This window comes from Oncorhynchus kisutch, unplaced genomic scaffold, assembly GCF_002021735.2.
Source record: "Oncorhynchus kisutch isolate 150728-3 unplaced genomic scaffold, Okis_V2 scaffold727, whole genome shotgun sequence".
Classification (NCBI taxonomy): Eukaryota; Metazoa; Chordata; class Actinopteri; order Salmoniformes; family Salmonidae; genus Oncorhynchus; species Oncorhynchus kisutch.
Window position 1 is genome coordinate 260815 of NW_022262672.1, and position 25769 is coordinate 286583.

Below are 25769 nucleotides of genomic sequence, written 5' to 3' on the forward strand. Positions count from 1 at the left end.
TCTCTGTCTCTCTCTGTCCTCTCTCTCTCTCTCTCTCTCTCTGTCTCTCTCTCTGGCCTCTCTTCTCTGTCTTCTCTCGTCTCTCTCTCTCTCTCTCGTCTTCTCTGTCTTCTCGTTCTCTCTGTTCTCTCTCTCCTGTTCTTATAATATCTGAGGCTGATAAGTTTTCTTATCAAGTCCAATTTGTAAAAAGGACTGAGAGATAAAGAAAAGAAAAGTCCAATTTGTACAAGGGACCGAAATAAGGCCAAAATGTGGAGAACAGAGAATGACTCTCAGGAGTGATGTCTTTCTCTACAGACAGACGAGGATCAGGAAAGAGACAAAGAGAAAGAGAAAGGAGAGACTTCTATTCATCTCACAAAAGGCCTCTGTCTCTCTGCTCCATGAGCACCAGTGGACTCACTCACTGGGTATTTGACCTGCGAATCTTGTTCTCTCTCTCTGCCGAGTCTTAAGAGATAAATTATATGAACGTGATGGATGGATTCACATGTCTGTGCCTTGTCTGTGCCTGTGCCTGTGCCTGTGCCTGTGCCTGTGACATGTCTGTGCCTCTAACTTTAAACATCAGTTATCTGAGCAGCTACCCGATCGCTGCAGCTGGAGACTTACATCTCCCTCTCTAACTTTAAACATCAGTTATCTGAGCAGCTACCTGATCGCTGCAGTTAGAGACTTACATCTCCCTCTCTAACTTTAAACATCAGTTATCTGAGCAGCTACCCGATCGTTGCAGTTAGAGACTTACATCTCCCTCTCTAACTTTAAACATCAGTTATCTGAGCAGCTACCCGATCGCTGCAGCTGGAGACTTTACATCTCCCTCTCTAACTTTAAACATCAGTTATCTGAGCAGCTACCCGATCGTTGCAGTTAGAGACTTACATCTCCCTCTCTAACTTTAAACATCAGTTATCTGAGCAGCTACCCGATCGCTGCAGCTGGAGACTTTACATATCCCTCTCTAACTTTAAACATCAGCTATCTGAGCAGCTACCCGATCGCTGCAGCTGTACAGCCCATCTGTAAATAGCCCATCCAACTACCTCATCCCCATATTGTTTTTATTTACTTTTCTGCTCTTTGCACACCAGTATCTCTACTTGCACATCATCATCTGCTCATCTGATCTGCTCATCCTGATCTGCTCATCTATCACTCCAGTGTTAATCTGCTAAACTGTAATTACTACTATGGTCTATTTATTGCCTTACCTCCTCACGCCATTTGCACACAATGTATATAGACGTAATTGTTTTTCTATTGTGTTATTGACGTATGTTGTTTATGTGTAACTCTGTGTTGTTGTTTGTGTCACACTGCTTTGCTTTATATTGACCAGGTCACAGTTGTAAATGAGAACTTGTTCTCAACTAGCCTACCTGGTTAAATAAAGGTGTTCTCAACTAGCCTACCTGGTTAAATAAAGGTGTTCTCAACTAGCCCTACTGGTTCAATAAAGGTGTTCTCAACTAGCCTACCTGGTTAAATAAAGGTGTTCTCAACTAGCCTACCTGGTTAAATAAAGGTGTCTCAACTAGCCTACCTGGTTAAATAAAGGTGTTCTCAACTAGCCTACCTGGTTAAATAAAGGGTGTTCTCAACTAGCCTACCTGGTTAAATAAAGGTGTTCTCAACTAGCCTACCTGGTTAAATAAAGGTTGTTCTCAACTAGCCTACCTGGTTAAATAAAGGTGTTCTCAACTGGCCTACCTGGTTAAATAAAGGTGTTCTCCACTAGCCTCCCTGGTTAAATAAGGTTTAGCCTACCTGGTTTAATAAAGGTGTTCTCAACTAGCCTACCCTGGTTAAATAAAGGTGTTCTCAACTAGCCTACCTGGTTTTAAATAAAGGTGTTCTCAACTAGCCTACCTGGTTAAATAAAGGTGTTCTCAACTAGCCTACCTGGTTAATAAAGGTGTTCTCAACTAGCCTACCTGGTTAAATAAAGGTGTTCTCAACTAGCCTACCTGGTTAAATAAAGGTGTTCTCAACTAGCCTACCTGGTTAAATAAAGGTGTTCTCAACTGGCCTACCTGGTTAAATAAAGGTGTTCTCAACTGGCCTACCTGGTTAAATAAAGGTGTTCTCAACTAGCCTACCTGGTTAAATAAAGGTGTTCTCAACTTGCCTACCTGGTTAAATAAAGGTGTTCTCAACTAGCCTACCTGGTTAAATAAAGGTGTTCTCAACTGGCCTACCTGGTTAAATAAAGGTGTTCTCAACTGGCCTACCTGGTTAAATAAAGGTGTTCTCAACTGGCCTACCTGGTTAAATAAAGGTGTTCTCAACTAGCCTACCTGGTTAAATAAAGGTGTTCTCAACTAGCCTACCTGGTTAAATAAAGGTGTTCTCAACTAGCCTACCTGGTTAAATAAAGGTGTTCTCAACTAGCCTACCTGGTTAAATAAAGGTGTTCTCAACTAGCCCACCTGGTTAAAAAAGGTGTTCTCAACTGGCCTACCTGGTTAAATAAAGGTGTTCTCAACTCGCCACCTGGTTAAATAAAGGTGTTCTCAAACTGGCCATACCTGGTTAATAAAGGTGTTCTCAACTTGCCACTACCTGGTTAAATAAAGGTGTTCTCAACTGCCTACATGGTTAACTAAAGGTGTTCTCCACTAGCTACCTGGTTAACTAAAGGTGTTCTCAACTGGCCTACTGGTTAAATAAAGGTGTTCTCAACTTGCCTTACCTGGTTAAATAAAGTGTGTTCTCAACTAGCCTACCTGGTTAAATAAAGGTGTTCTCAAACTAGCCCTACCTGGTTAAAATAAAGGTGTTCTCAACTAGCCTACCTCATGGGTTTGTTTAAAATAAAGTGTCTCAACTAGCCTACCTGGTAAAATAAAGGTGTTCTCAACTAGCCCTACCTGGTAAAATAAAGGTCTGTTCTCAACTAGCCTACCTGGTTAAATAAAGGTGTTCTCAACTAGCCTACCTGGTTAAATAAAGGTGTCTCAACTAGCCTACCTGGTTAAATAAAGGTGTTCTCAACTAGCCTACCTGGTTAAATAAAGGTGTTCTCAACTAGCCTACCTGGTTAAATAAAGGTGTTCTCAACTAGCCTACCTGGTTAAATAAAGGTGTTCTCAACTAGCCTACCTGGTTAAATAAAGGTGTTCTCAACTAGCCTACCTGGTTAAATAAATGTTGTTTCAACTAGCCTACCTGGTTAAATAAAGGTGTTCTCAACTAGCCTACCTCGGTTAAATAAAGGTGTTCTCAACATGGCCTCCCTGGTTAAATAAAGGTGTTCTCAACTAGCCTACCTGGTTAAATAAAGGTGTTCTCAACTAGCCTACCTGGTTTAAATAAAGGTGTTCTCAACTAGCCTACCTGGTTGGTTAAATAAAGGTGTTCTCAACTAGCCTACCTGGTTAAATAAAGGTGTTCTCAACTAGCCTACCTGGTTAAATAAAGGTGTTCTCAACAGCCTACCTGGTTAAATAAAGGTGTTCTCAACTGGCCTACCTGGTTAAATAAAGGTGTTCTCAACTAGCCTACCTGGTTAAATAAAGGTGTTCTCAACTAGCCTACCTGGTTAAATAAAGGTGTTCTCAACTAGCCTACCTGGTTAAATAAAGGTGTTCTCAACTAGCCTACCTGGTTAAATAAAGGTGTTCTCAACTAGCCTACCTGGTTAAATAAAGGTGTTCTCAACTAGCCTACCTGGTTAAATAAAGGTGTTCTCAACTGGCCTACCTGGTTAAATAAAGGTGTTCTCAACTAGCCTACCTGGTTAAATAAAGGTGTTCTCAACTAGCCTACCTGGTTAAATAAAGGTGTTCTCAACTGGCCTACCTGGTTAAATAAAGGTGTTCTCAACTAGCCTACCTGGTTAAATAAAGGTGTTCTCAACTAGCCTACTGGTTAAATAAAGGTGTTCTCAACTAGCTACCTGGTTAATAAAGGTGTTCTCAACTAGCCTACCTGGTTAAATAAAGGTGTTCTCAACTGGGCCTACCTGGTTAAATAAAGGTGTTCTCAACTAGCCTACCTGGTTAAATAAAGGTTTTCTCAACCTAGCCTACCCTGGTTAATAAAGGTGTTCTCAACTAGCCTACCTGGTCTAAATAAAGGTGTTCTCAACTAGCCTACCTGGTTAAATAAAGGTGTTCTCAACTAGCCTACATGGTTAAATAAAGGTGTTCTCAAACTAGCCTACCTGGTTAAATAAAGGTGTTCTCAACTGGCCTACATGGTTAAATAAAGGTGTTCTCAACTAGCCTTACATGGTTAAATAAAGGTTGTTCTCAACTAGCCTACCTGGTTAAATAAAGGTGTTCTCAACTGGCCTACATGGTTAAATAAGGTGTTCTCAACTGGCCTACTGGTTAAATAAAGGTGTTCTCAACTAGCCTACCTGGTTAAATAAAGGTGTTCTCAACTTGCCTTCCTGGTTAAATAAAGGTGTTCTCAACTAGCCTACCTGGTTAAATAAAGGTGTTCTCAACTGGCCTACATGGTTAAATAAGGTGTTCTCAACTGGCCTACCTGGTTAAATAAAGGTGTTCTCAACTAGTCTACCTGGTTAAATAAAGGTGAAATAAATAAAAAATCCCAAATGTGAAGCTTTTGCGTTAACAACATAGAGCATGTGATGCATCAACACAACAACAATCTAGAGAAAGGGGCTGAGAGTTTCCCCTTAGCGAGGGTGGAGAGTTAGTTTCCCCTTAGTGAGGGTGGAGAGTTAGTTTCCCCTTAGTGAGGGTGGAGAGTTAGTTTCCCCTGAGTGAGGGTGGAGAGTTAGTTTCCCCTTAGTGAGGGTGGAGACTTAGTTTCCCCTTAGTGAGGGTGGAGAGTTAGTTTCCCCTTAGTGAGGGTGGAGAGTTAGTTTCCCCTTAATGAGGGTGGAGACTTAGTTTCCCCTTAGTGAGGGTGGAGACTTAGTTTCCCCTTAGTGAGGGTGGAGACTTAGTTTCCCCTTAGTGAGGGTGGAGAGTTAGTTTCCCCTTAGTGAGGGTGGAGACTTAGTTTCCCCTTAGTGAGGGTGGAGAGTTAGTTTCCCCTTAGTGAGGGTGGAGACTTAGTTTCCCCTTAGTGAGGGTGGAGAGTTTAGTTTCCCCTTAGTGAGGGTGGAGACTTAGTTTCCTCCCTTTAGTGAGGGTGGAGACTTAATTTCCCCTTAGTGAGGGTGGAGACTTAGTTTCCCCTTAGTGAGGGTGGAGAGTTAGTTTCCCCTTAGCGAGGGTGGAGACTTAGTTTCCCTTAGTGAGGTTGGAGAGTTAGTTTCCCTTTAGCGAGGGTGGAGAGTTAGTTTCCCCTTAGCGAGGGTGGAGAGATAGTTTCCCCTTAGTGAGGGTGGAGAGTTAGTTTCCCCTTAGTGAGGGTGGAGACTTAGTTTCCCCTTAGTGAGGGTGGAGAGTTAGTTTCCCCTTAGCGAGGGTGGAGATTTAGTTTCCCCTTAGTGAGGGTGGAGAGTTAGTTTCCCCTTAGCGAGGGTGGAGAGATAGTTTCCCCTTAGTGAGGGTGGAGACTTAGTTTCCCCTTAGTGAGGGTGGAGACTTAGTTTCCCCTTAGTGAGGGTGGAGACTTAGTTTCCCCTTAGTGAGGGTGGAGACTTAGTTTCCCCTTAGTGAGGGTGGAGACTTAGTTTCCCCTTAGTGAGGGTGGAGACTTAGTTTCCCCTTAGTGAGGGTGGAGACTTAGTTTCCCCTTAGTGAGGGTGGAGAGTTAGTTTTAGAGATGAACTGTAAAGAAGTTAAAGTGGCTTTATTCGTATCCTAAAGGCCCAGCAGGCTGCTGAAGAATCCATGCTATTGACAGTGGCATTTTAAAGCATGAAGAGCCAAGCCTGCACGGTCTGCACGGTAAACGCACCACGTACAGAGAGAAAGGCAGACAGAGACGGAGGTTAACACCGTTACAAGCAACAAGCCTCCTGTCATAAGGGCTGTTTTAGGGACAACGAGAGTCACACAGCAGATCTATAAATATCTACAATGCAGAGAGAGAGAGAGAGAGACAATCAGAGAGACTATCAGAACTATCAGTTCTAATGCAACTCATCGACCACGGACCTGTTATGCTTCCCGAGTCTCAAATGCCAGCCTATTCCTTCTGTAAGTGCCCTACTTTAGACCAGAGCCCACGTGTAAACAGGATGTCAATATGTTAGGGAACAGTGGGCCATTTGGGATGCAGGGGTTTGTCTTTCCAAAAAGCAGATCAATATCAGTTGTGAAGCCTCACTGTATTGGCTAATGGAGAGCAGCGTTGACAGAGAAGATGAATAGAAAAGGCCAAGAAACGTCACAATAGGACCCTTTTATGCAGCATAGAGAGAACGCTCCCCCAGGGTTCCCTGTTCTAATTGAAACTGAACACTTCACTCCTTCTGAAACACAAACTATCTCTGTTATAACAGCCTAACTAAATTAAAAGCACACTATTTATATATGCCCGAGGCTCTGTTCATCAAACAAGATTCATCACTCTGTTGCGACTGTAGTTTTCATATTAAATGTCTTGTATAACAGCCGTCGGCAGCCATACTCTGCCTTGTTCCCTTTGAACAAGATGAAAACTTTTAACGTTTAGCCGAGATGTGAGATCACACCCTGCGCTTGCGGCCTGTGTTGGGTCTGTGTTGTGTTGGGTCTGTGTTGTGTTGGGTCTGTGCTGTGTTGGGTCTGTGCTGTGTTGGGTCTGTGCTGTGTTGGGTCTGTGTTGTGTTGGGTCTGTGCTGTGTTGGGTCTGTGTTGTGTTGGGTCTGTGCTGTGTTGGGTCTGTGTTGGGTCTGTGTTGGGTCTGTGTTGGGTCTGTGTTGTGTTGGGTCTGTGCTGGGTCTGTGCTGTGTTGGGTCTGTGCTGTGTTGGGTCTGTGTTGTGTTGGGTCTGTGTTGTGTTGTGTTGGGTCCTGTGCTGTGTTGGGTCTGTGCTGTGTTGGGTCTGTGTTGTGTTGGGTCTGTGTTGTGTTGGGTCTGTGCTGTGCTGTGTTGGGTCTGTGTTGGGTCTGTGCTGTGTTGGGTCTGTGTTGGGTCTGTGCTGTGTTGGGTCTGTGCTGTGTTGGGTCTGTGCTGTGTGGGGTCTGTGCCGTGTTGGGTCTGTGTTGAGTTGGGTCTGTGCTGTGTTGGGTCTGTGCTGTGTTGGGTCTGTGCTGTGTGGGTCTGTGTTGTGTTGGTTCTGTGTTGTGTTGGGTCTGTGCTGTGTTGGGTCTGTGATGTGTTGGGTCTGTGTTGTGTTGGGTCTGTGTTGTGTTGGGTCTGTGTTGTGTTGGGTCTGTGCTGTGTTGGGTTTGTGTTGTGTTGGGTCTGTGTTGTGTTGGGTCTGTGTTGTGTTGGGTCTGTGCTGTGTTGGGTCTGTGTTGTGTTGGGTCTGTGTTGTGTCTGTGTTGTGTTGGGTCTGTGTTGTGTTGGGTCTGTGCTGTGTGGGGTCTGTGCTGTGTGGGGTCTGTGTTGAGTTGGGTCTGTGCTGTGTTGGGTCTGTGCTGTGTTGGGTCTGTGCTGTGTTGGGTCTGTGTTGTGTTGGTTCTGTGTTGTGTTGTGTCTGTGCTGTGTTGGGTCTGTGTTGTGTTGGGTCTGTGTTGTGTTGGCTCTGTGTTGTGTTGGGTCTGTGTTGTGTTGGGTCTGTGATGTGTTGGGTTTGTGTTGTGTTGGGTCTGTGTTGTGTTGTGTTGGGTCTGTGTTGTGTTGGGTCTGTGCTGTGTTGGGTCTGTGTTGTGTTGGGTCTGTGTTGTGTCTGTGTTGTGTTGGGTCTGTGTTGTGTTAGGTTTGTGCTGTGTTGAGTCTGTGTTGTGTTGGGTCTGTGTTGTGTTGGATCTGTGCTGTGTTGGGTCTGTGTTGTGTTGGGTCTGTGTTGGGTCTGTGTTGTGTTGGGTCTGTGTTGTGTTGTGTCTGTGCTGTGTTGAGTCTGTGCTGTGTTGAGTCTGTGTTGTGTTGGGTCTGTGCTGTGTTGGGTCTGTGCTGTGTTGGGTCTGTGCTGTGTTGGGTATGCGCTGTGTTGGGTCTGTGTTGGGTCTGTGCTGTGTTGGGTCTGTGTTGGGTCTGTGCTGTGTTGGGTCTGTGTTGGGTCTGTGCTGTGTTGGGTCTGTGCTGTGTTGGGTCTGTGCTGTGTGGGGTCTGTGCCGTGTTGGGTCTGTGTTGAGTTGGGTCTGTGCTGTGTTGGGTCTGTGCTGTGTTGGGTCTGTGCTGTGTTGGGTCTGTGTTGTGTTGGTTCTGTGTTGTGTTGGGTCTGTGCTGTGTTGGGTCTGTGATGTGTTGGGTCTGTGTTGTGTTGGGTCTGTGTTGTGTTGGGTCTGTGTTGTGTTGGGTCTGTGCTGTGTTGGGTTTGTGTTGTGTTGGGTCTGTGTTGTGTTGGGTCTGTGCTGTGTTGGGTCTGTGTTGTGTTGGGTCTGTGTTGTGTCTGTGTTGTGTTGGGTCTGTGTTGTGTTGGGTCTGTGCTGTGTGGGGTCTGTGCTGTTGGTGTCTGTGTTGAGTTGGGTCTGTGCTGTGTTGGGTCTGTGCTGTGTTGGGTCTGTGCTGTGTTGGGTCTGTGTTGTGTTGGTTCTGTGTTGTGTTGTGTCTGTGCTGTGTTGGGTCTGTGTTGTGTTGGGTCTGTGTTGTGTTGGCTCTGTGTTGTGTTGGGTCTGTGTTGTGTTGGGTCTGTGATGTGTTGGGTTTGTGTTGTGTTGGGTCTGTGTTGTGTTGTGTTGGGTCTGTGTTGTGTTGGGTCTGTGCTGTGTTGGGTCTGTGTTGTGTTGGGTCTGTGTTGTGTCTGTGTTGTGTTGGGTCTGTGTTGTGTTAGGTTTGTGCTGTGTTGAGTCTGTGTTGTGTTGGGTCTGTGTTGTGTTGGGTCTGTGCTGTGTTGGGTCTGTGTTGTGTTGGGTCTGTGTTGGGTCTGTGTTGTGTTGGGTCTGTGTTGTGTTGTGTCTGTGCTGTGTTGAGTCTGTGCTGTGTTGAGTCTGTGTTGTGTTGGGTCTGTGCTGTGTTGGGTCTGTGCTGTGTTGGGTCTGTGCTGTGTTGGGTATGCGCTGTGTTGGGTCTGTGCTGTGTTGGGTCTGTGCTGTGTTGGGTCTGTGTTGTGTTGGGTCTGTGTTGTGTTGTGTTGGGTCCGTGCTGTGTTGGGTCTGTGCTGTGTTGGGTCTGTGTTGTGTTGGGTCTGTGCTGTGTTGGGTCTGTGCTGTGTTGGGTCTGTGCTGTGTTGGGTCTGTGCTGTGTTGGGTCTGTGTTGTGTTGGGGTCTGTTTTGTGTTGGGTCTGTGCTGTGTTGGGTCTGTGCTGTGTTGAGTCTGTGTTGTGTTGGGTCTGTGTTGGGTCTGTGTTGTGTTGGGTCTGTGCTGTGCTGTGTTGGGTCTGTGTTGGGTTGGGTCTGTGCTGTGTTGGGTCTGTGTTGTGTTGGGTCTGTGCTGTGTTGGGTCTGTGTTGTGTTGGGTCTGTGCTGTGTTGGGTCTGTGCTGTGTTGGGTCTGTGCTGTGTTGGTTCTGTGCTGTGTTGGGTCTGTGTTGTGTTGGGTCTCTGCTGTGTTGGGTCTGTGCTGTGTTGGGTCTGTGTTGTGTTGGGTCTGTGCTGTGTTGGGTCTGTGTTGTGTTGGGTCTGTGCTGTGTTGGGTCTGTGCTGTGTTGAGTCTGTGTTGTGTTGGGTCTGTGTTGGGTCTGTGTTGTGTTGGGTCTGTGCTGTGTTGGGTCTGTGTTGTGTTGGGTCTGTGCTGTGTGGGTCTGTGTTGGGTCTGTGCTGTGTTGAGTCTGTGTTGTGTTGGGTCTGTGCTGTGTTGGGTCTGTGTTGTGTTGGGTCTGTGCTGTGTTGGGTCTGTGCTGTGTTGGGTCTGTGCTGTGTTGGGTCTGTGCTGTGTTGGGTCTGTGTTGTGTTGGGTCTGTGCTGTGTTGGGTCTGTGTTGTGTTGGGTCTGTGCTGTGTTGGGTCTGTGTTGTGTTGGGTCTGTGCTGTGTTGGGTCTGTGCTGAGTTGGGTCTGTGCTGTGTTGGGTCTGTGCTGTGTTGGGTCTGTGTTGTGTTGGGTCTGTGCTGTGTTGGGTCTGTGCTGTGTTGGGTCTGTGTTGTGTTGGGTCTGGGCTGTGTTGGGTCTGTGCTGTGTTGGGTCTGTGCTGTGTTGAGTCTGTGTTGTGTTGGGTCTGTGCTGTGTTGAGTCTGTGTTGTGTTGGGTCTGTGCTGTGTTGGGTCTGTGTTGGGTCTGTGTTGTGTTGGGTCTGTGCTGTGTTGGGTCTGTGTTGTGTTGGGTCTGTGTTGGGTCTGTGTTGTGTTGGGTCTGTGCTGTGTTGGGTCTGTTCTGTGTTGGGTCTGTTCTGTGTTGGGTCTGTGTTGTGTTGGGTCTGTGCTGTGTTGGGTCTGTGCTCTGTTGGGTCTGTGCTCTGTTGTGTTGTGTTGGGTCTGTGCTGTGTTGGGTCTTTGTTGTGTTGTGTTGGGGTCTGTGCTGTGTTGGGTCTGTGCTGTGTTGGGTCTGTGCTGTGTTGGGTCTGGTTTGTGTTGGGTCTGTGCTGTGCTGTGTTGGGTCTGTGCTGTGTTGGGTCTGTGTTGTGTTGGGTCTGTGCTGTGTTGGGTCTGTGTTGTGTTGGGTCTGTGTTGTGTTGGGTCTGTGCTGTGTTGGGTCTGTGCTGTGTTGGGTCTGTGTTGTGTTGGGTCTGTGCTGTGTTGGGTCTGTGCTGTGTTGGGTCTGTGTTGGGTCTGTGTTGTGTTGGGTCTGTGCTGTGTTGGGTCTGTGTTGTGTTGGGTCTGTGTTGGGTCTGTGTTGTGTTGGGGTTGTGTTGTGTTGGGTCTGTGTTGTGTTGGGTCTGTGCTGTGTTGGGTCTGTGCTGTGTTGGGTCTGTGTTGTGTTGGGTCTCTGCTGTGTTGGGTCTGTGCTGTGTTGGGTCTGTGTTGTGTTGGGTCTGTGCTGTGTTGGGTCTGTGTTGTGTTGGGTCTGTGCTCTGTTGGGTCTGTGCTCTGTTGGGTCTGTGCTCTGTTGGGTCTGTGCTCTGTTGTGTTGTGTTGGGTCTGTGCTGTGTTGGGTCTGTGCTGTGTTGGGTCTGTGCTGTGTTGGGTCTGTGTTGTGTTGGGTCTGTGCTGTGTTGGGTCTGTGCTGTGTTGGGTCTGTGCTGTGTTGGGTCTGTGTTGGGTCTGTGTTGTGTTGGGTCTGTGCTGTGTTGGGTCTGTTCTGTGTTGGGTCATCTCCTGGTCACACACACACACATACATAGGCACAGGACTGAGAAGTGATGTATGCTGACCTCTGGTGAGACTCGTCTTTAAAATACACCCCACTGTTTTCAGATCCTGCTACAAGAGGGATCGTACCATCTGCCTCACAAATTAACCCATGTCCCCTATATAGTGCACTAACTTTGACCAGAATAGACCACTAAATAGAGAATAGGGTATCATTTTGTACAAAGAATATAGCTGCCTCCCCCAGTCCCCATTACAGAGGAGGGCTTGGGAACAGCTCCTTACTGAAACAATACCCACCGTGCAGACCAGCATGGAACACCAAACAGAAGGGGTTTCCATCCGACCAGCAGGGACCAGGGTTTAGTTATCAGGCTCTAACAGCAGGGACCAGGGTTTAGTCATCAGGCTCTAACAGCAGGGACCAGGGTTTAGTTACCCGGCTCTAACATCAGGGACCAGGGTTTAGGTATCAGGATCTAACAGCAGTGACCAGGGTTTAGTTATGAGGCTCTAACAGCAGAGACCAGGGTTTAGTCATCCGGCTCTAACAGCAGGGACCAGGGTTTAGTTATCATGCTCTAACAGCAGGGTTTAGTTATGAGGCTCTAACAGCAGGGACCAGGGTTTAGTTATGAGGCTCTAACAGCAGGGACCAGGGTTTAGTTATCAGGCTCTAACAGCAGGGTTTAGTTATCAGGCTCTAACAGCAGGGACCAGGTTTTAGTTACTAGACTCTAACAGCAGGGACCAGGGTTTAGTTATCAGACTCTAACAGCAGGGACCAAGGTTTAGTTATCAGGCTCTAACAGCAGGGTTTAGTTATCAGGCTCTAACAGCAGGGACCAGTGTTTAGTTATCAGGCTCTAACAGCAGGGACTAGGGTTTAGTTATCAGGCTCTAACAGCAGGGACCAGGGTTTAGTTATCAGGCTCTAACAGCAGGGACCAGGGTTTAGTTATCAGGCTCTAACAGCAGGGACTAGGGTTTAGTTATCAGGCTCTAACAGCAGGGACCAGGGTTTAGTTATCAGGCTCTAACAGCAGGGACCAGGGTTTAGTTATCAGGCTCTAACAGCAGGGACCAGGGTTTAGTTATCAGACTCTAACAGCAGGGACCAGGGTTTAGTTATCAGGTTCTAACAGCAGGGACTAGGGTTCAGTTATCAGGCTCTAACAGCAGGGACCAGGGTTTAGTTATCAGGCTCTAACAGCAGGGGCCAGGGTTTAGTTATCAGACTCTAACAGCAGGGACCAGGGATTAGTTATCAGGTTCTAACAGCAGGGACCAGGGTTTAGTTATCAGTCTCTAACAGCAGGGACCAGGGTTTAGTTATCAGGCTCTAACAGCAGGGACCAGGGTTTTGTTACCAGGCTCTGACAGCAGGGACCAGGGTTTAGTTATCAGGCTGTAACAGCAGGTTTAGTCATCAGGCTCTAACAGCAGGGACCAGGGTTTAGTTACCAGGCTCTAAAAGCAGGGACCAGGGTTTAGTTATCAGGCTCTAACAGCAGGGACCAGGGTTTAGTTATCAGGCTCTAACAGCAGGGACCAGGGTTTAGTTATCAGGTTCTAAAAGCAGGGACCAGGGTTCAGTTATCAGGCTCTAACATCAGGGACCAGGGTTTAGTTTTCAGGCTCTAACAGCAGGGACCAGGGTTTAGTTATGAGGCTTTAACAGCAGGGTTTAGTTATGAGGCTCTAACAGCAGGGACCAGGGTTTAGTTATCAGGCTCTAACAGCAGGGACCAGGGTTTAGTTACCAGGCTCTAACAGCAGGGACCAGGGTTTAGTTACCAGGCTCTAACAGCAGGGACCAGGGTTTAGTTACCAGGCTCTAACAGCAGGGACCAGGGTTTAGTTATGAGGCTCTAACAGCAGGGACCAGGGTTCAGTTATCAGGCTCTAACAGCAGGGACCAGGGTTTAGTTATCAGGCTCTAACAGCAGGGACCAGGGTTTAGTCATCCGGCTCTAAGAGCAGGGACCAGGGTTTAGTTACCAGGCTCTAACAGCAGGGACCAGGGTTTAGTTATCAGACTCTAACAGCAGGGACCAGGGTTTAGTTATCAGACTCTAACAGCAGGGACCAGGGTTTAGTTATCAGACTCTAACAGCAGGGACCAGGGTTTAGTTATCAGGCTCTAACAGCAGGGACCAGGGTTTAGTTATCAGGCTCTAACAGCAGGGACCAGGGTTTAGTTATCAGGCTCTAACAGCAGGGACCAGGGTTTAGTTATCAGGCTCTAACAGCAGGGACCAGGGTTTAGTTATCAGGCTCTAACATCAGGGACCAGGGTTTAGTTATCAGGCTCTAATAGCAGGGGTCAGGGTTTAGTTATGAGGCTTTAACAGCAGGGTTTAGTTATGAGGCTCTAACAGCAGGGACCAGGGTTTAGTTATCAGGCTCTAACAGCGGGGACCAGGGTTTAGTTATCAGGCTCTAACAGCAGGGTTTAGTTATCAGGCTCTAACAGCAGGAACCAGGGTTTAGTTATCAGGCTCTAACAGCAGGGACCAGGGTTTAGTCATCCGGCTCTAAGAGCAGGGACCAGGGTTTAGTTACCAGGCTCTAACAGCAGGGACCAGGGTTTAGTTATCAGACTCTAACAGCAGGGACCAGGGTTTAGTTATCAGACTCTAACAGCAGGGACCATGGTTTAGTTATCAGGCTCTAACAGCAGGGACCAGGGTTCAGTCATCAGGCTCTAACAGCAGGGACCAGGGTTTAGTCATCCGGCTCTAAGAGCAGGGACCAGGGTTTAGTTATGAGGCTCTAACAGCAGGGACCAGGGTTCAGTTATCAGGCTCTAACAGCAGGGACCAGGGTTTAGTTATCAGGCTCTAACAGCAGGGACCAGGGTTTAGTCATCCGGCTCTAAGAGCAGGGACCAGGGTTTAGTTACCAGGCTCTAACAGCAGGGACCAGGGTTTAGTTATCAGACTCTAACAGCAGGGACCAGGGTTTAGTTATCAGACTCTAACAGCAGGGACCATGGTTTAGTTATCAGACTCTAACAGCAGGGACCAGGGTTTAGTTATCAGACTCTAACAGCAGGGACCAGGGTTTAGTTATCAGGCTCTAACAGCAGGGACCAGGGTTTAGTTATCAGGCTCTAACAGCAGGGACCAGGGTTTAGTTATCAGACTCTAACAGCAGGGACCAGGGTTTAGTCGTTCAGGCTCTAACAGCAGGGACCAGGGTTTAGTTATCAGGCTCTAACAGCAGGGACCAGGGTTTAGTTATGAGGCTCTAAAAGCAGGGACCAGGGTTTAGTTACCAGGCTCTAACAGCAGGGACCAGGGTTTAGTTATCAGGCTCTAACATCAGGGACCAGGGTTTAGTTATCAGGCTCTAACAGCAGGGTTTAGTTATCAGGCTCTAACAGCAGGGACCAGGTTTTAGTTACTAGACTCTAACAGCAGGGACCAGGGTTTAGTTATCAGACTCTAACAGCAGGGGGTTTAGTTATCAGACTCTAACAGCAGGGACCAGGGTTTAGTTATCAGGCTCTAACAGCAGGGACCAGGGTTTAGTTATCAGGCTCTAACAGCAGGGACCAGGGTTTAGTTATCAGGCTCTAACAGCAGGAACCAGGGTTTAGTTATCAGGCTCTAACAGCAGGGACCAGGGTTTAGTTATGAGGCTCTAACAGCAGGGACCAGGGTTTAGTTTGAAAGACACCACTGTCCCAGGCACAACAGACAGAACATAGTAAATCATAGAACTGTCACACACACACACACACACACACACAGACACACACACACACACACACACACACACACACACACACACACACACACACACACACACACACACACACACACACACACACACACACACACACACACACACACACACACACACACACACACACACACACACACACACAGAGAGAGAGGACATGTCATGTGTTTTCTCACCTATGAAGAGGTTCCACTCAGGATCTAGGTCAGCCTGGTTAGCCAGACAGCCTCTCATCACATTATGGCAGTAGTTATGACAGGGCTTCAGCCCAGGCAGGCCCCTGCAGTACGGACAGTACAACATCTTAGTCAGGGCCCTGATGCAGGCGGGGGCCACATTCACCTTGGGGGAGAGAGAAACATGTTGGAGATAAATGACTTATGTTGCCTTGTCATGTTTACCAGGCTAGAGGATCACCTCTCACACAGTATCTGGGTTAAGGATAGTACCAGGCTAGAGGATCACCTCTCACACAGTATCTGGGTTAAGGATAGTACCAGGCTAGAGGATCACCTCTCACACAGTATCTGGGTTAAGGATAGTACCAGGCTAGAGGATCACCTCTCACACAGTATCTGGGTTAAGGATAGTACCAGGCTAGAGGATCACCTCTCACACAGTATCTGGGTTAAGGATAGTACCAGGCTAGAGGATCACCTCTCACACAGTATCTGGGTTAAGGATAGTACCAGGCTAGAGGATCACCTCTCACACAGTATCTGGGTTAAGGATAGTACCAGGCTAGAGGATCACCTCTCACACAGTATCTGGGTTAAGGATAGTACCAGGCTAGAGGACCACCTCTCACACAGTATCTGGGTTAAGGATAGTACCAGGCTAGAGGATCACCTCTCACACAGTATCTGGGTTAAGGATAGTACCAGGCTAGAGGATCACCTCTCACACAGTATCTGGGTTAAGGATAGTACCAGGCTAGAGGATCACCTCTCACACAGTATCTGGGTTAAGGATAGTACCAGGCTAGATGATCACCTCTCACACAGTATCTGGGTTAAGGATAGTACTGAGGTCAGAGGGGAGAGGTAGTCATGGTGATGGGAAGACCAAGTTCTGGGAGATGGGCTGAAGGCTGAGGTCAGAGGGGAGAGGTAGTCATGGTGACAGAAGTTCAGGGCCTGGGAGATGGGCTGAAGGCTGAGGTCAAAGGGGAGAGGTCGTCATGGTGATGGGAAGGCTGAGGTCAGAGGGGAGAGGTAGTCATGGTGATGGGAAGGCCCGGATTCTGGGAGATGGGCTGAAGGTTGAGGTCAGAGGGGAGAGGTCGTCATGGTGATGGGAAGACCAGGTTCTGGGAGATGGGCTGAAGGCTGAGGTCAGAGGGGAGAGGTAGTCATGGTGATGGGAAGTTCAGGGCCTGGGAGATGGGCTGAAGGCTGAGATCAGAGGGGAGAGGTCGTCATGGTGATGGGAAGACCATGTTCTGGGAGATGGGCTGAAGGCTGAGGGCTGAGGTCAGAAGGGAGAGGTAGTCATGGTGACGGGAAGAGAAGGATCTGTGTGTGATGGGTCATTTACAGGAAGTGTACAGAAACCTCAGGCAACGGTCATGGGTTGTGATATGTCCCAAATGGCACCCGATTCCCTACTTAGTGCACTATAGGGCCTATAGATCTCTGGTCAAAGGTAATGCACTATAAAGGCAATAGAGCACCATTTGGGAGGCGGTCATTGGGAGGACCAAGGGAGTGATTCAAACGGCCTCAGCCAGAACTGAGGAGGAGGGATATCCAAGCTGACAGAGTTGACTCCTCAGAGAAACTAGTTCCCTAACAACAATAACACATAACAGTAGCCAGACTCTCCCGCTCCACTGATCCTGCTGCAGACAGAGATACGAGACACAGACAACTCTATATATCTCTTAGAGACAGACAGACTTCTATAGAGATACAACACTCAGGCAACTCTATACAGTGGGGCAAAAAAAGTATTTAGTCAGCCACCAATTGTGCAAGTTCTTCCACTTAAAAAGATGAGGCCTGTATTTTCATCATAGGTACACTTCAACTATGACAGACAAAATGAGAAAAAAAATCCATAAAATCACATTGTAGGATTTTTAATGAATTTATTCGCTAAATATGGTGGAAAATAAGTATTTGGTCAATAACAAAATTTTATCTCAATACTTTGTTATATACCCTTTGTTGGCAATGACAGAGGTCAAATGTTTTCTGTAAGTCTTCACAAGGTTTTCACACACTGTTGCTGGTATTTTGGCCCATTCCTCCATGCAGATCTCCTCTAGAGCAGTGATGTTTTGGGGCTGTTGCTGGGCAACACGGACTTTCAACTCCCTCCAAAGATTTTCTATGAGGTTGGGACTGGCTAGGCCACTCCAGGACCTTGAAATGCTTCTTACGAAGCCACTCCTTCGTTGCCCGGGCGGTGTGTTTGGGATCATTGTCATGCTGAAAGACCTAGCCACGTTTCACCTTCAATGCCCTTGCTGATGGAAGGAGGTTTTCCCTCAAAATCTCACAATACATGGCCCCATTCATTCTTTCCTTTACACGGATCAGTCGTCCTGGTCCCTTTGCAGAAAAACAGCCCCAAAGCATAATGTTTCCACCCCCATGCTTCACAGTAGGTATGGTGTTCTTTGGATGCAATTCTTTGTCCTCCAAACACGACAAGTTTAGTTTTTACCCAAAAGTTATATTTTGGGTTCATCTGACCATATGACATTCTCCCAATCTTCTTCTGGATCATCCAAATGCTCTCTAGCAATGTACTGGCTTAAGCAGGGGGACACGTCTGGCACTGCAGGATTTGAGTCCCTGGCGGCGTAGTGTGTTACTGATGGTAGGCTTTGTTACTTTGGTCCCAGCTCTCTGCAGGTCATTCACTAGGTCCCCCCGTGTGGTTCTTTTGACCCCACGGGGTGAGATCTTGCATGGAGCCACAGATTGAGGGAGATTATCAGTGGTCTTGTATGTCTTCCATTTCCTAATAATTGCTCCCACAGTTGATTTCTTCAAACCAAGCTGCTTACCTATTGCAGATTCAAAATCAAATCAAATCAAATCAAATTGATTTATATAGCCCTTCGTACATCAGCTGATATCTCAAAGTGCTGTACAGAAACCCAGCCTAAAACCCCAAACAGCAAGCAATGCAGGTGTAGAAGCACGATTCAGTCTTCCCAGCCTGGTGCAGGTCTACAATTTTGTTTCTGGTGTCCTTTGACAGCTCTTTGGTCTTGGCCATAGTGGAGTTTGGAGTGTGACTGTTTGAGGTTGTGGACAGGTGTCTTTTCTACTGATAACAAGTTCAAACAGGTGCCATTAATGCAGGTAACGAGTGGAGGACAGAGGAGCCTCTTAAAGAAGAAGTTACAGGTCTGTGAGAGCCAGAAATCTTGCTTGTTTGTAGGTGACCAAATACGTATTTTCCACCATCATTTGCAAATAAATTCAATAAAAATCCTACAATGTGATTTTCTGGATTTATTTTCTCATTTTGTCTGTCATAGTTGAAGTGTACCTATGATGACAATTACAGGCCTCTCTCATCTTTTTAAGTGGGAGAACTTGCACAATTGGTGGCTGACTAAATACCTTTTTGCCCCACTCTATATATCTCAGAGAGAAACAGACTTCTGTAGAGTAGTTAGATAGAGAAACAGACTTCTGTAGAGTAGTTAGATAGAGAAACAGACTTCTGTAGAGTAGTTAGAGAGAGAAACAGACTTCTGTAGAGTAGTTAGAGAGAGAAACAGACTTATGTAGAGTAGTTAGAGAGAGTAACAGACTTCTGTAGAGTAGTTAGAGAGAGAAACATACTTCTGTAGAGTAGTTAGAGAGAGAAACAGACTTCTGTAGAGTAGTTAGAGAGAAACAGACTTCTGTAGAGTAGTTAGAGAGAGAAACATACTTCTGTAGAGTAGTTAGAGAGAGAAACAGACTTCTGTAGAGTAGTTAGAGAGAAACAGACTTCTGTAGAATAGTTAGAGAGAGAAACAGACTTATGTAGAGTAGTTAGAGAGAGAAACCACAGCAACATCAGCTCTGACACATCATTTAGCTGCAGTCTTGTATCAGTTCTGTTGGTCTCTCTGTTTCTCTTTGATTTTTAAAATCAGGTACCTTGTCTCCCTCCTCTCCACCCAACGCCCCTGGTTGAGTCAAGCTACGTGTGTGTGTGTGTGCGTGTGTGGTGTGTGTGTGTGTGGTGTGTGTGTGTGTGGTTTGTGTGTGTGTGTGGTGTGTGTGTGTGTGTGCGTGTGTGGTGTGTGTGTGTGTGGTGTGTGTGTGTGTGGTTTGTGTGTGTGTGTGGTGTGTGTGTGTGTGTGTGTGTGTGTGTGTGTGTGTGTGTGTGTGTGTGTGTGTGTGTGTGTGTGTGTGTGGTGTGTGTGTGTGTGTGTGTGGTGTGGTGTGGTGTGAGTGTGTGTGAGTGTGTGTGTTGTGTGTGGTGTGTGTGTGTGTGTGTGTGTGTGTGTGTGTGTGTGTGTGTGTGTGTGTGTGTGTGTGTGTGTGTGTGTGTGTGTGTGTGTGGGTGTGTGTGTGTGTGTTGTGTCTGTGTCTGTGTGTGTGTGTGTGTGTGTGTGTGTGTGTGGTGTGGTGTGGTGTGGTGTGGTGTGGTGTGGTGTGGTGTGGTGTGGTGTGAGTGTGTGTGGTGTGGTGTGGTGTGAGTGTGTGTGTGTGTGTTCAGAGTGTGGTGGTGCAGCAGTAGCAGCAGCTGGAGCTGTTTTCAGAGAAGGGATCAAACACCTCCGCTCTGACACGTACACGGGTTTCAGTGACATCAGAGTGGCTCATGAAGGCTTTGAAGACAGAACGCTGCTGGTTTCATCACTAGATGTCTCAGCTCAGATCTGTGTTTGTGTGTGTGTGTGTGTGCGTGTGTCCGTGTGTCCATGTGTGTGTGTGTGTGTGTAGGTAGATGTCTCGGCTCAGATCTAGGTGTCATAACCCCATCCACGTTCCACCAATCTGTCTTCATCAGCCAACAGGATACAGATCGGCGATTTGAGAAAAAACGAATTCATTTAGTGGCAGAAAACAACTCCTCTGTTTCCCCTCCTTTCAAGGAAAGAGATGACCTGTCATCACCAGCTAGTTTCAGTCCTTTCAATGAAAGAGATGACCTGTCATCACCAGCTAGTTTCAGTCCTTTCAAGGAAAGAGATGACCTGTCATCACCAGTTAGTTTCAGTCCTTTCAAGGAAAGAGATGACCTGTCATCACCAGCTAGTTTCAGTCCTTTCAAGGAAAGAGATGACCTGTCATCACCAGCTAGTTTCAGTCCTTTCAAGGAAAGAGATGACCTGTCATCACCAGCTAGTTTCAGTCCTTTCAAGGAAAGAGATGACCTGTCATCACCAGCTAGTTTCAGTCCTTTCAAGGAAAGAGATGACCTGTCATCACCAGCTAGTTTCAGTCCTTTCAAGGAAAGAGATGACCTGTCATCACCAGCTAGTTTCAGTCCTTTCAAGGAAAGAGATGACCTGTCATCACCAGCTAGTTTCAGTCCTTTCAAGGAAAGAGATGACCTGTCATCACCAGCTAGTTTCACTCCCTGGTATATTCTATTACCGTGTATTTGTCCCCTAATTGGGATGTGTCGTTACAGCCTGTCTGAACTACCAGTATATCGTTCCTTACTCCAGGAGAAAACCTTCACCAGATCAACATTGAGATCAATTCATTCCCTTATAAAACATGTCTCATGTTTACACAGTGTGTAAAGACGGTCGTGAATTACAATATTTAATCATTTAATGGGAAATCAACGACAGAGACATTTTAAAGGATTTATGTTTTATGCCTTTGTAGCATTGGATATTATTAACCAGAGTTACATCCCAAAATCCCTATATAGTACACTACTTTAGACCAGAGCCCTACAGAGTACACTACTATAGACCAGAGCCCTACAGAGTACACTACTATAGACCAGAGCCCTACAGAGTACACTACTTTAGACCAGAGCCCTACAGAGTACACTACTACAGACCAGAGCCCTACAGAGTACACTACTATAGACCAGAGCCCTACAGAGTACACTACTTTAGACCAGAGCCCTACAGAGTACACTACTACAGACCAGAGCCCTACAGAGTACACTACTACAGACCAGAGCCCTACAGAGTACACTACTTTAGACCAGAGCCCTACAGAGTACACTACTATAGACCAGAGCCCTACAGAGTACACTACTTTAGACCAGAGCCCTACAGAGTACACTACTTTAGACCAGAGCCCTACAGAGTACACTACTTTAGACCAGAGCCCTACAGAGTACACTACTACAGACCAGAGCCCTACAGAGTACACTACTTTAGACCAGAGCCCTACAGAGTACACTACTTTAGACCAGAGCCCTACAGAGTACACTACTACAGACCAGAGCCCTACAGAGTACACTACTTTAGACCAGAGCCCTACAGAGTACACTACTATAGACCAGAGCCCTACAGAGTACACTACTATAGACCAGAGCCCTACAGAGTACACTACTATAGACCAGAGCCCTACAGAGTACACTACTTTAGACCAGAGCCCTACAGAGTACACTACTTTAGACCAGAGCCCTACAGAGTACACTACTACAGACCAGAGCCCTACAGAGTACACTACTTTAGACCAGAGCCCTACAGAGTACACTACTTTATACCAGAGCCCTACAGAGTACACTACTTTAGACCAGAGCCCTACAGAGTACACTACTTTAGACCAGAGCCCTACAGAGTACACTACTTTAGACCAGAGCCCTACAGAGTACACTACTACAGACCAGAGCCCTACAGAGTACACTACTTTAGACCAGAGCCCTACAGAGTACACTACTTTAGACCAGAGCCCTACAGAGTACACTACTTTAGACCAGAGCCCTACAGAGTACACTACTATAGACCAGAGCCCTACAGAGTACACTACTACAGACCAGAGCCCTACAGAGTACACTACTATAGACCAGAGCCCTACAGAGTACACTACTACAGACCAGAGCCCTACAGAGTACACTACTACAGACCAGAGCCCTACAGAGTACACTACTATAGACCAGAGCCCTACAGAGTACACTACTTTATACCAGAGCCCTACAGAGTACACTACTACAGACCAGAGCCCTACAGAGTACACTACTACAGACCAGAGCCCTACAGAGTACACTACTACAGACCAGAGCCCTACAGAGTACACTACTACAGACCAGAGCCCTACAGAGTACACTACTATAGACCAGAGCCCTACAGAGTACACTACTACAGACCAGAGCCCTACAGAGTACACTACTATAGACCAGAGCCCTACAGAGTACACTACTACAGACCAGAGCCCTACAGAGTACACTACTACAGACCAGAGCCCTACAGAGTACACTACTTTATACCAGAGCCCTACAGAGTACACTACTACAGACCAGAGCCCTACAGAGTACACTACTACAGACCAGAGCCCTACAGAGTACACTACTTTATACCAGAGCCCTACAGAGTACACTACTACAGACCAGAGCCCTACAGAGTACACTACTTTAGACCAGAGCCCTACAGAGTACACTACTTTAGACCAGAGCCCTACAGAGTACACTACTACAGACCAGAGCCCTACAGAGTACACTACTTTAGACCAGAGCCCTACAGAGTACACTACTTTAGACCAGAGCCCTATAGAACCCTATTCCCTATATATAGTACACTACTTTAGACCAGAGCCCTACAGAGTACACTACTACAGACCAGAGCCCTACAGAGTACACTACTTTAGACCAGAGCCCTACAGAGTACACTACTATAGACCAGAGCCCTACAGAGTACACTACTACAGACCAGAGCCCTACAGAGTACACTACTACAGACCAGAGCCCTACAGAGTACACTACTACAGACCAGAGCCCTACAGAGTACACTACTACAGACCAGAGCCCTACAGAGTACACTACTACAGACCAGAGCCCTACATGATACACTACTATAGACCAGAGCCCTACAGAGTACACTACTTTAGACCAGGGCCCTATAGAACCCTATTCCCTATATATAGTACACTACTTTAGACCAGAGCCCTATAGAACCCTATTCCCTATATATAGTGCACTACTTTAGACCAGGGCCCTATAGAGCCCTATTCCCTATATAGTGCACTACTTTAGACCAGGGCCCTATAGAACCCTATTCCCTATATATAGTGCACTACTTTAGACCAGGGCCCTATAGAACCCTATTCCCTATATAATGAACTACTTTAGACCAGGGCCCTATAGAACCCTATTCCCTAGATAGTGCACTACTTTAGACCAGGGCCCTATAGAACCCTATTCCCTAGATAGTGCACTACTTTAGACCAGGGCCAGAGGGTGTCTCATGAGATCCAGTCCAGAGCTCTGAGTACATAATCCCAGCCTGAAGGGGAGTCCTCTTCACAAACCAGGATCTGTCAGACTGGGTCAGTCTTCCCTCCTTAGATACTTCATTAGAAATACATCCTGAATTATAAATACATACTGAATTATACATTAGAGGGAAATATTTCCAGCTGACAACACAGCCTCAACAGCATCGTCTACTAATGAAGTCCAATAAATTAATCCCTCCACACCTCAACATGAGACATCGCTATATTAAGATATGCACCTCGGTTGGTTGAGTTACTAGAATTCACACAATCATTAGCTGCCACTATAATACACAATAAAATCAGGTTTTTCATGGTGACTGGGCCCAGAGTACATTATCAAATAAACAATCAGGTTGTTCATGGTGAGTACTGAGTACATCATTAAGGAAACAATCAGGTTTTTCATGGTGACTGGGCCCAGAGTACATTATCAAATAAACAATCAGGTTGTTCATGGTGAGTACTGAGTACATCATTAAGGAAACAATCAGGTTTTTCATGGTGACTGGGCCCAGAGTACATTATCAAATAAACAATCAGGTTTTTCATGGTGACTGGGCCCAGAGTACATTATCAAATAAACAATCAGGTTTTTCATGGTGAGTACTGAGTACAATACCACAAACACAGTCCAACACAGCACACTAATACAGGCATTATTGTACCTCTAAATGTGTCAATTTTTTACATTTTAGTAATTTGTCAGACACTCTTTGTCACATTCTGACCTGAGATCTTTTGTTATGTCTTTGTTTTAGTATGGTCAGGGCGTGAGTTGGGTGGGTTGTCTATGTCCCTTTTTCTGGGTTTGGGGATTTCTGTGTTTGGCCTGGTATGGTTCTCAGTCAGAGGCAGCTGTCAGTCATTGTCCCTGATTGAGCACCATACTTAGGTAGCCTGGTTGTCCCTGATTGAGAACCATACTTAGGTAGCCTGGTTGTCCCTGATTGAGAACCATACTTAGGTAGCCTGGTTGTCCCTGATTGAGAACCATACTTAGGTAGCCTGGTTGTCCCTGATTGAGAACCATACTTAGGTAGCCTGGTTGTCCCTGATTGAGAACCATACTTAGGTAGCCTGGTTGTCCCTGATTGAGAACCATACTTAGGTAGCCTGGTTGTCCCTGATTGAGAACCATACTTAGGTAGCCTGGTTGTCCCTGATTGAGAACCATACTTAGGCAGCCTGGTTGTCCCTGATTGAGAACCGTACTTAGGCAGCCTGGTTGTCCCTGATTGAGAACCATACTTAGGTAGCCTGGTTGTCCCTGATTGAGAACCGTACTTAGGTAGCCTGGTTGTCCCTGATTGAGAACCATACTTAGGTAGCCTGGTTGTCCCTGATTGAGAACCGTACTTAGGCAGCCTGGTTGTCCCTGATTGAGAACCATACTTAGGTAGCCTGGTTGTCTCTGATTGAGAACCATACTTAGGTAGCCTGGTTGTCCCTGATTGAGAACCATACTTAGGTAGCCTGGTTGTCCTTGATTGAGAACCTTACTTAGGTAGCCTGGTTGTCCCTGATTGAGAACCATACTTAGGTAACCTGGTTGTCCCTGATTGAGAACCATACTTAGGTAGCCTGGTTGTCCCTGATTGAGAACCATACTTAGGTAGCCTGGTTGTCCCTGATTGAGAACCATACTTAGGTAGCCTGGTTGTCCCTGATTGAGAACCATACTTAGGTAGCCTGGTTGTCCCTGATTGAGAACCATACTTAGGTAGCCTGGTTGTCCCTGATTGAGAACCATACTTAGGTAGCCTGGTTGTCCCTGATTGAGAACCATACTTAGGTAGCCTGGTTGTCCCTGATTGAGAACCATACTTAGGCAGCCTGGTTGTCCCTGATTGAGAACCATACTTAGGTAGCCTGGTTGTCCCTGATTGAGAACCATACTTAGGCAGCCTGGTTGTTCCTGATTGAGAACCATACTTAGGTAGCCTGGTTGTCCCTGATTGAGAACCATACTTAGGTAGCCTGGTTGTCCCTGATTGAGAACCATACTTAGGTAGCCTGGTTGTCCCTGATTGAGAACCATACTTAGGTAGCCTGGTTGTCCCTGATTGAGAACCGTACTTAGGCAGCCTGGTTGTCCCTGATTGAGAACCATACTTAGGTAGCCTGGTTGTCCCTGATTGAGAACCATACTTAGGTAGCCTGGTTGTCTCTGATTGAGAACCATACTTAGGTAGCCTGGTTGTCCCTGATTGAGAACCATACTTAGGTAGCCTGGTTGTCCCTGATTGAGAATCATACTTAGGTAGCCTGGTTGTCCCTGATTGAGAATCATACTTAGGTAGCCTGGTTGTCCCTGATTGAGAATCATACTTAGGTAGCCTGGTTGTCCCTGATTGAGAACCATATTTAGGTAGCCTGGCTTCACCTTTGAGTTGTGAGTGATTATTTTCTGTTCTGTCTTTTGTTTCACCGTTCAGGACGGTTCGTTTCGTCGTTTTATTGTTTTGTTCAGTGTTCAGTATTTCTTATTAAAACAAGATGAAAACTTACCACGCTGCGCTTTGGTCCTCTCCTTCATACTACAAACGTTACACTCTTATCTAGTAAAACATA

General features: G+C 46.7%; 1 protein-coding gene across 1 annotated transcript in view; it reads right to left on the reverse strand.

Moving 5' to 3' along the window:
* The window catches only part of LOC109885592 (glypican-6-like), a 434345-nt gene that overhangs the window by 115725 nt on the left and 292851 nt on the right, over positions 1-25769 (reverse strand). The window contains exon 4 of the mRNA XM_031816008.1: positions 15009-15174. Coding sequence (XP_031671868.1) covers positions 15009-15174 — 166 coding nt within the window. The remainder of the gene's footprint in view (positions 1-15008; positions 15175-25769) is intronic.